This window comes from Poromitra crassiceps, assembly GCF_964638095.1.
Source record: "Poromitra crassiceps genome assembly, chromosome: 10".
Lineage (NCBI taxonomy): Eukaryota > Metazoa > Chordata > Actinopteri > Beryciformes > Melamphaidae > Poromitra > Poromitra crassiceps.
This window is the reverse complement of record NC_139631.1, coordinates 21,790,073-21,800,072: the sequence shown is the minus strand read 5'-3', so window position 1 is coordinate 21,800,072 and position 10,000 is coordinate 21,790,073. Positions and strand designations below refer to the sequence as shown.

At 50.8% G+C, this 10,000-nt stretch overlaps 1 protein-coding gene across 1 annotated transcript in view; it reads left to right on the top strand.

The window, feature by feature from the left end:
• Window positions 1-189: 189 nt before the first annotated feature.
• The window catches only part of dnajb5 (DnaJ heat shock protein family (Hsp40) member B5), a gene marked incomplete at its 3' end in the record, with an annotated part of 13,817 nt that continues 4,006 nt past the window's right edge, over window positions 190-10,000 (top strand). Inside the window, exons 1-3 of the mRNA XM_083643948.1 lie at window positions 190-259; window positions 1,515-1,830; window positions 3,964-4,625. Coding sequence (XP_083500074.1) covers window positions 1,620-1,830; window positions 3,964-4,625 — 873 coding nt within the window. The 5' untranslated portion in view covers window positions 190-259; window positions 1,515-1,619. The remainder of the gene's footprint in view (window positions 260-1,514; window positions 1,831-3,963; window positions 4,626-10,000) is intronic.

The following is a 10,000-nucleotide window of genomic DNA, read 5'->3' as shown; positions in this document are numbered from 1 at the left end:
TTGGTCACCAGCTATTCACAGCCTGTGATCCCCCCGGCTTCCTGACGTCAATTTATAAGGACCCAGGCAGTCAGTGCCGGGGCGCAAGCGGCAGGCAGAGCGCTCCAGACGGTCTGAGAGAAAGAAAAGAAAAGAAAGAAAGAAAGAAAGAAAGAAAGAAAGAAAGAAAGAAAGAAAGAAAGAAAGAAAGAAAATAGAAAGGAAGAAAGCGAAACGGGACCATGTTGATCTGACATTCCTCACATTCCCGAATATTCTGGTAGGACTTTGTTTATGTTGTTTTCCTTTTCTTTCATTTGAATCGCCTGTCATTAGACTGACTATGGCTGTTTAACCTGCATGTCACCAGCCGTGTCACTAATGTGAAAATATCGAATATCGTTTCCCATCGTCGGTATTTACATCTTGTGGTTGGTGTTTGCTTCTTCTTGGTCGTTTATCCAGTTAGTGTCGGGCTGTATAGCGCACCGTTATCTCTTTGTCTAATAAAGCAGCAGTGTAGCTCAGGCTGCATACTGTTATGAATCTCACTTAACATTCACCAATTCATTTTAGTCGCCTTTTGTGCGCGCTCTCCAATAATAGACGCTTCACGGTGTCCTATTCAGCTGTATAGGGGCTTCTGCTTTCTCTCCACCACACATGCCTTGAGCGTTGGGCCAAATCATGTGTTAGGCTCAGCCTACATTTGAAATAAAATGGGGATAGTGTTGAACCTGTGATGTGTCACAGAGAGGAGAGGAGAGGAGAGGAGAGGAGAGGAGAAGAGAGAGAGGAGGAGAGGAGAGGAGAGGAGAGGAGAGGAGAGGAGAGGAGAGGAGAGGAGACTGAGGAGAAGAGAGGAGAGGAGAAGAGAGAGAGGAGAGCCCTGCTATGGTAAAGCAGCTGAAGGCAGGGGGGATTCCAATGCACTCCTCCTCATTACATTAGCCTGCCTACTCCACCAGCAGGCAGGCAACCACATCCCCATAGCAACAGTTAGTGAAACCGGCACTGCATTTCCATTTAGCTGCCTGGCTCCAACTTGAATGCTCCCGTTCCACCAAATAGACCTCCCCATAAAGCCCTCCTGAGTGTTCCACCAAATAGACCTCCCCCTAAAGCCCTCCTGAGTGTTCCACCAAATAGACCTCCCCCTAAAGCCCTCCTGAGTGTTCCACCAAATAGACCTCCCCCTAAAGCCCTCCTGAGTGTTCCACCAAATAGACCTCCCCCTAAAGCCCTCCTGAGTGTTCCACCAAATAGACCTCCCCATAAAGCCCTCCTGAGTGTTCCACCAAATAGACCTCCCCATAAAGCCCTCCTGAGTGTTCCACCAAATAGACCTCCCCATAAAGCCCTCCTGAGTGTTTCTGTAATGAAACACTGAAAAGCAAACATCGTATCAGAAGGGGGACCCTGGGATAAAATCTTATCAAATGGGGGTCCGTGGTCTAATTTGTGTCAGTTTAGGGGTCCTTGATGTGAAAAAGTCTGAGAACCACTGATTAAAACCCTAACATGTGTCCCTCCAGTGAACGTGGCCCGAGTCGAAGAGGGGTCCCGTGAGAGAGTGTGTGTGCTTGTGTGCGTGTGTGTGTAGGTGTGTGTGAGAGTGTGTGAGTGTGTGTACTGTAGCTATGGGGAAAGACTACTACAAGACCCTGGGCATCCCCAAGGGCTCCAATGAGGAGGAGATCAAGAAGGCATACCGCCGCATGGCGCTCAGGTTCCACCCTGACAAGAACAAGGATGCCAACGCAGAGGAGAAGTTCAAGGAGATCGCCGAGGCCTACGAGGTGCTCAGCGACCCCAAGAAGAGGGTCATCTACGACCAGCTGGGAGAGGAAGGTGAGAGGGTTCATGTGCCCTGTCTGTGTCTGCCCGCCTGTCTGTTGACTGGTCTGTCTGTGTCTGCCCGCCTGTCTGTTGACTGGTCTGTCTGTGTCTGCCCGCCTGTCTGTTGACTGGTCTGTCTGTCTGTGTGTCTGCCTGTCTGTTGACTGGTCTGTCTGTGTGTGTGTGTGTGTGTGTAATGCATAGGATCACTGTGTAAAAGCCGTCAGAGAGGCTAGGCTGGGCAGGCTTCAGTGCCGTCTCAGTGTAGCCTTGCTAGGCTGGGCAGGCTTCAATGCCGTCTCAGTGTAGCCTTGCTAGGCTGGGCAGGCTTCAGTGCTGTGTCAGTGTAGCCTTGCTAGGCTGGGCAGGCTTCAGTGCCGTCTCAGTGTAGCCTTGCTAGGCTGGGCAGGCTTCAATGCTGTCTCAGTGTAGCCTTGCTAGGCTGGGCAGGCTTCAGTGCTGTGTCAGTGTAGCCTTGCTAGGCTGGGCAGGCTTCAGTGCCGTCTCAGTGTAGCCTTGCTAGGCTGGGCAGGCTTCAGTGCCGTCTCAGTGTAGCCTTGCTAGGCTGGGCAGGCTTCAGTGCTGTGTCAGTGTAGCCTTGCTAGGCTGGGCAGGCTTCAGTGCTGTCTCAGTGTAGCCTTGCTAGGCTGGGCAGGCTTCAGTGCCGTCTCAGTGTAGCCTTGCTAGGCTGGGCAGGCTTCAGTGCCGTCTCAGTGTAGCCTTGCTAGGCTGGGCAGGCTTCAGTGCTGTGTCAGTGTAGCCTTGCTAGGCTGGGCAGGCTTCAGTGCTGTCTCAGTGTAGCCTTGCTAGGCTGGGCAGGCTTCAGTGCTGTCTCAGTGTAGCCTTGCTAGGCTGGGCAGGCTTCAGTGCTGTCTCAGTGTAGCCTTGCTAGGCTGGGCAGGCTTCAGTGCCGTCCCAGTGTAGCCTTGCTAGGCTGGGCAGGCTTCAGTGCTGTCTCAGTGTAGCCTTGCTAGGCTGGGCAGGCTTCAGTGCTGTCTCAGTGTAGCCTTGCTAGGCTGGGCAGGCTTCAGTGCTGTCTCAGTGTAGCCTTGCTAGGCTGGGCAGGCTTCAGTGCTGTCTCAGTGTAGCCTTGCTAGGCTGGGCAGGCTTCAGTGCTGTCTCAGTGTAGCCTTGCTAGGCTGGGCAGGCTTCAGTGCCGTCCCAGTGTAGCCTTGCTAGGCTGGGCAGGCTTCAGTGCTGTCTCAGTGTAGCCTTGCTAGGCTGGGCAGGCTTCAGTGCTGTCTCAGTGTAGCCTTGCTAGGCTGGGCAGGCTTCAGTGCTGTCTCAGTGTAGCCTTGCTAGGCTGGGCAGGCTTCAGTGCTGTCTCAGTGTAGCCTTGCTAAATAGGCGTTATGATGGATTTAGTTGTTATAGAAATAGCTCAGTAACTGACTCAGCATCTAATATAGCAATGGAAGATTGGTGAGCCTTCACTCCTCTGAGAGGGTGAATGTTAAAGTAATAATGTCGTGCCTCTTCATTTCCGTGTGTTTGTGTGTGTGTGTGTGTGTGTGTGTGTGTGTGCGCATGTGCATGTGTGTGTACGTGTGTGTGTGTGTGTGTGTTTATGTGCGTGCATGTGTGTGTACGACGTGTGTGTATGACGTGTGTGTGTGTGTGTGTGTGTGTGCGTGTGTGCGTTCTGAGTGTATTAAGAGCTTTCGTGTCAATAACACTTCCCAGACCTAACTCCTTATCAGTATACCGCTAGCTCTTCAGAAGTGTCTGTGCGTGTGTGTGTGTGTGTGTGTGTGTGTGTGTGCGCGCGCACACGCACGTGCACATATGCATGCGTGTGTTGGCAGACAGATGGCCTAAAATCGTGTCATAGTGGTTATATGGACAGCAGCGATTTGTTAGTTGTTGTTGATAGTTTGTGGGTGTTTTTGTGCATGTGTCTGTCAGCATAGGTGTGTGTGTGTGTGTGTGTGTGTTTCAGTTTCTCCACTGCCAGTGCTATTGAAAGACCAGTGATGCTGTGATGTGGGATTTTTCCCACCCACCTTGTCTTCACTGCTGTAACCCACACGTTGTCTTTTCACAACAGACTCATACGTACAGTACATGTCTGCTGTTTGACTACTTGTGTTTGGGCTGGTGGGTGTTGGTGTTTTGAGGTCTCACCTCCTGCTCTCCCTCTCCCAGGTTTAAAGACAGGGGGCAGCAGTTCTTCCGGTACTCCGGGCAGCTCAACGTACCACTACACCTTCCACGGTGACCCGCACGCCACCTTCGCCTCGTTCTTCGGCGGCTCCAACCCCTTCGACATGTTCTTTGGCTCCAACCGCAACCACGGCCGCTCTAACGGCTTCTCCTTCCACAACGACCATGCCAACGAGGCGGAGCAGGACATGGACATGGAGGAGGAAGACCCCTTCGCTCATTTCGGCCGACAGTTCGGCTTCCCCGGGGGCATGAGCAACGGCTTCCCCGGGGAGGGCCGCAGGAGGAGGGGGGGGCATTCGGAGCGGCTGGGGGCCGGCCGGAAGCACCAGGACCCCCCGGTGGTCCACGAGCTGAAGGTCTCGCTGGAAGAGATCTTCCACGGCTGCACCAAGCGCATGAAGATCACCCGCCGCAGGCTGAACCCGGACGGCCGGAGCATGAGGACAGAGGACAAGATCCTCAACATCGTCATCAAGAAGGGCTGGAAGGAGGGCACCAAGATCACCTTCCCCAAGGAGGGCGACGAGACCCCCGACAACATCCCCGCCGACATCGCCTTCGTGCTCAAAGACAAGGGACATGTCCACTTCAGGAGAGATGGTTCCAATATCATTCACAACTGTAAAGTCAGTCTGAAAGAGGTGGGTCTCTCTCTCCCTCCATCTCTCCCTCTATCTCCATCTATCTATCTGTCTGTCAGTCTGTCTATCTATCTGTCTGTCTGTCTACCTGTCTGTCTGTCTAGACCAGTGATCCTCACTATTTCTTCCATGAAAGCCGCACTGGCAGGACAAAGTCAATAGGAGAGCCACTTTTACCGCAAAACACCAAAAGCCACCCCAACCAAGCACATCTGCCTACCATTTTTTTGTGTTTTATTGTTTTCCACACACACACACACACACACACACACACATATAGACCAGTTTCCCCTAGAAAATCTTTCAGGCCTGGAGGGATTTCGAAACGTACCCCGACCGCAACGGTGGGGGCCATCGCTGGCGACGCTAAAGTTTTAGCTAACCTGTTCACATCTATGTTCGCAATGGCATCCCAAGTATCATCATACTATTATGGGATGCGATGCGAACAGTTGTATTATGGGATGTGCGTTTCCCAGGCAACGACACACGTTGACACATTTTGGAACAGCGCTGCACGCTGGCACAATACTATAATAAATGCTTATTTTTTTTAATGATTTGACACCTTCTATTACTGTCAACACCAGTATTGTTGTATTGTAATAATATGCCATAAAGGTTTATTGAAATTTTGGGGAGAGCAGGGGGGAAAGAAATCTTTAAAAAAAAAATCTTAGAGCCGCCAACTAAAGCTTCGAGAGCCGCCAGCGTCTCCCGAGCCGCGCAATGAGGAACTAGGGTCTAGTCTAGACTCTAGGTTGGGGTTTGATTCCCAGTGGGACAAACAATGCTAAAAATATAATACACTCATGGAGCTGTAGAGCCTTTGCTGAGTGTCCTGGCATGATCTGTTTCATTCCTTTTTCTCAGCATCATTCTTCTCCCTCTGCACCGTGGGCTAACTGTGTCACACAGTGTGTAGCTAACTGTGTCACACAGTGTGTAGCTAACTGTGTCACACAGTGTGTAGCTAACTGTGTCACACAGTGTGTAGCTAACTGTGTCACACAGTGTGTAGCTAACTGCGTCACACAGTGTGTAGCTAACTGTGTAGCTAACTGTGTCACACAGTGTGTAGCTAACTGTGTCACACAGTGTGTAGCTAACTGTGTAGCTAACTGTGTCACACAGTGTGTAGCTAACTGTGTCACACAGTGTGTAGCTAACTGTGTCACACAGTGTGTAGCTAACTGTGTAGCTAACTGTGTCACACAGTGTGTAGCTAACTGTGTCACACAGTGTGTAGCTAACTGTGTCACACAGTGTGTAGCTAACTGTGTCACACAGTGTGTAGCTAACTGTGTAGCTAACTGTGTCACACAGTGTGTAGCTAACTGTGTAGCTAACTGTGTCACACAGTGTGTAGCTAACTGTGTCACACAGTGTAAAACATATTGAGGTGTGTGTGTGTGTGTGTGTGTGTGTGTGTGTGTGTGTGTGTGTGTGTGTGTGTGTGTGTGTGTCGCTGGAGGGCAGGATCAGTGAGGAGCAGAGGAGTGTGTCTCTATCTCTCTCTCACTGCGGTGTGAGCGAGCGAGGAGGAATGTGGTGTCCTCGTGTGACCGGCACTGAGGCATCGTCCGGCTTTCACTATTCTCTGCTGCATAAATATATAATGCACATACTCGCGCTCAGAAGCACAAGTGTGCATGGAGGCACATAAACACTTGCATCTTCAAACATTTTGTGCACACGCACACGCACACGTGCGCGCACACACATACACACACACACACACACGCGCGCGCGCGCACACACACACACACACGCACACACACACACGCACACGCACGCACACACACACACACACACACACACACACACACACACACACTCACTTAAAGATGGATTGTGGTGTCAAGGTGGCAACAGTCTGGGCTGTTATTTCTGTGACTGGCAGGACATTTAATGAGCTGCCCCCCAGAGGGCAGCGCAGCAGCTCTGGTCTGTCCGTGAATTAAAGGAGCTTTTTACACTTCTAATGGTGCTGCCACTCATCTCCCTGCGCTCCACGTGCTGCAGAGAACAGCAGGTGTTCTCAAACGGCCGCTGATGCCGGAGACGGGTCAGTTGTTTGTCCTCAAGTCAAAAACAGTGTTCCTGTAAGAGCTAAAAGCTGCGTTGAGTGCTGTGAATCACCAGAGACGTGATGCATTGGAACATCAGGTCTACACAGAGCACAAATTATACAGACAGCTTGGCACTCAGTGGGATCACTTAAGCACACGCATTAATAAGCAGTGGGCGGTATTTGATCAAACCTGCACGGTGATGAAGTTTACACTGCAGAATATTCCCACAGTGAAGTGTTTTGCTCTCACAGTGCCCAGATAAGCCTCTTGAGTCTGATGCAGCTACTGTACAAGACAGAGATGGTGGTGGAACGAAGGCAGAGGGAAGAGAGGGATGGAGGAGGGGGAGGGGTGTCAGGGGGAATATTAGGGAAGTGGGTCAGATGAGTCAGTATCCAAAGCAAATAGAAGCTCATATTCCACTGATCTGCTCTCCTCTGCTCTGCCTCCAGAACACACACACACTCATGCGCACGCATGCACGCATGCGAGCACACACACACGCGCGCGCGCACACACACACACATGCGCGCGCACGCACGCACGCATGCACGCATGCACACACACACACACACACACACACACACACACACACACACACACACTGATCTGCTCTCCTCTGCTCTGCCTCCAGAAGATAGATGTGACGCTGTGGCCAAATGCTAAATGCTGCAGTAAGCGGCGTGGCACCGGCTGCATATGCTGCACACTACAGCACTGCACCAATGATACATATATACAAGCCTGTCCCTGCAAGGTCATGATAGATACATACAGTACATACAAGCCTCAAAGCCTGTCCCTGCAAGGTGTTTTGGGCAATCAAGCAACTCAAAACACAAAAATAGATTAGATGTTAAATCAATAGTGGGAAGATGAGGAAATAGCCAGCAGTCTCTAAAAATAAGTATCTATATTTATTCAGCAGTCATGATTATTCTTCACTAGTGCAGTGTCCGTTCCCCCCCATTCACCACCCCGGAGCACTCCCCCCCACACACTGCACTCAGTCAGGTCCCCATAAGCGCACTCCCCAGGTTTGAAGTCGATCCGACAAACGGTTCTCGAGATACACAAAGGAGAGACATACAGAAGTCGATCGGACGGACAGTCCTGGAGATATGTGAAAGCTGTGATCTTATTGGTTGAATTGCACAAAGTTTACCATTTGCCATTTCTCAGGTTCTCACCAGTCACCAACGCACCCGCCAAGTTTGAAGTCGATTGGACAAAATGGTTATCGAGATAAACTGCTTTTTGTGTTGCCAGTAGCTGGCACTATGACTATGCATAAGTCCAAATTGCATGAAATGCGGCACCGCACTCCATCGGGGTCTGAGCAGCGCACTCCCCAAGTTTGAAATTAATCCGACAAATGTTTCTCGAGATAAACTGCTTTTTGTGTTGCCAGTAGGTGGCGCTATGTCAAATTGCAAGAAATTCAGCACTGCACTACGAGTTCCCAGGAGCACACTCCCCAAGTTTGAAGTCAATTGGAAGAACAGTTCTCAAGATAAACCACTTTTTGTGTTGCCACTTGCCAGTAGGTGGCGCTATGCCAAATTGCACGGGATTCAGCTCCCTGCACTCCGTTGAGTCCCCCTAAGTGCACTCCCCGAGTTTGAAGTCAATTGGACGGACGGTTCTCAAGATAAACCACTTTTTGTGTTGTGCTGAATTGCACGAAATTCGGCACTGCACTGTGTCGAGTTCCCATCAACGCACTCCCCGCACTGCACTCCGTCAGGCCCCCCTTAAGCTGTGTTCACACCGAGATATTTATTTTTCTCCCTGTCGCTCAATTCACCCCTTTGGAATCGCTCTGTCGCTGTGTTTAAATCGCTCGTCAACAGGTACAAGAATTGACGGACATCTGGGGGCTAACGTTTAGGCAGGAATCAGGATGAAAACGCAATGTCATGATGTTTGTCCACTATGAGCCACCGTATTTGTATACAAACTAAGCCTATCAGCATGCTCCTAACGCAAGCTTGTGTATCTATACCGGTAGTACAGAATTCATGTCAGCTGTCAGCCTGTCAATGCGGTTTGTTGCACACTAATAAACCAGCGGTTTGTTCCAAGCTAGTGTGATCCTTGACTCACACGGCAGCCAATCAGCGTTGGGCAGCAAGCGACTTTTGCCAGCGAAATTTCGCTCGAGTTGGGATATTTCATCTCGGGCGACGAACGAATTTTCGCCCTATCGCTCTGTCTCTGTCGCTCGGACGCCCAGTGATTTTTCTCCCTGGTGAATATACACTCAATCGCTCGTTTGCATTGACTTTGTATGTAAACTCGATACCAGCGAAAAACCTTAATAGGTCGGTGTGAAGGTCGGTGTGAACGCACCTTTAGCGCACTCCCAAAGTTTGAAGTCGATCCGCCCAACGGTTCTCGAGATACGCGAAGGACAGAGAGACAGAGAGACAGAGAGACAGACGCTGCCGGCATTATAGTGTAGATATTTCTGCTCCTGAATGATTGCCCAGTGCTGTTTAGTTGCTCAGTATTATGTTCTGCCCTGGGGGTGGTCTAATGAGCAGCTTCCTCTACAGGAGGTCTTGCTTAGTGCTGCCAGCTTATTTGAGCATGCTGACAGCTCCTGGGAGACACTGATGGAGGCTGGCCTGCTTCTACTGTGACAGCAGTCAGTCACAGCGCTCACAGAGCTTAGCACGACTCTGTCACATTGATTTCTCTGAGATAGATTTGTGCTGCCTGATCTATAGGTCGGCTTTTACAGTAATGGTCTGGTATTAGCGCAGCCTCTGAGTCTGCAGTGTGATGCTCTGTCAGAGCCCGTGGCTGTGCTCACCAGTGCACTCCGCCTGCACCACCCAGCACAGCCCCCATCCCATCACAGTGACGTGCTAACTGTAGCTGCTGAGCTCTAAGAGCTCCACCTCTGATATCATTTACAATGGCAAACATACTCTATATCCTCCTGAGACCCGGCGATTCATTTTTGTACACTGTAGTGTACATTATTCTCGCGGAGACCCGGGTTCAATTCCCAGCAGTGGTGCTTCCGGCTTTGTCAGACATTCCTACAGACGCAATTGGCCGTGTGTCTACAGGTGGGAAGCTGTATGACTCCTGGTCACTGCACTAATAGCGCACTAGTAGAGTTTTCAGATGACGAGGATGAAGCGGGAAAGGTTACAGTAGAGAGCTGATGCTGATGAGAGTTCAGCGGAGGAGGCATCAGCTGAGGATGAGCAAGAGGGAAACGATCACAAATGATTCCCCCGAAATGTGGAGCCTTTTGGGCCAGAAGCATCTGGACCTCCATGGTTT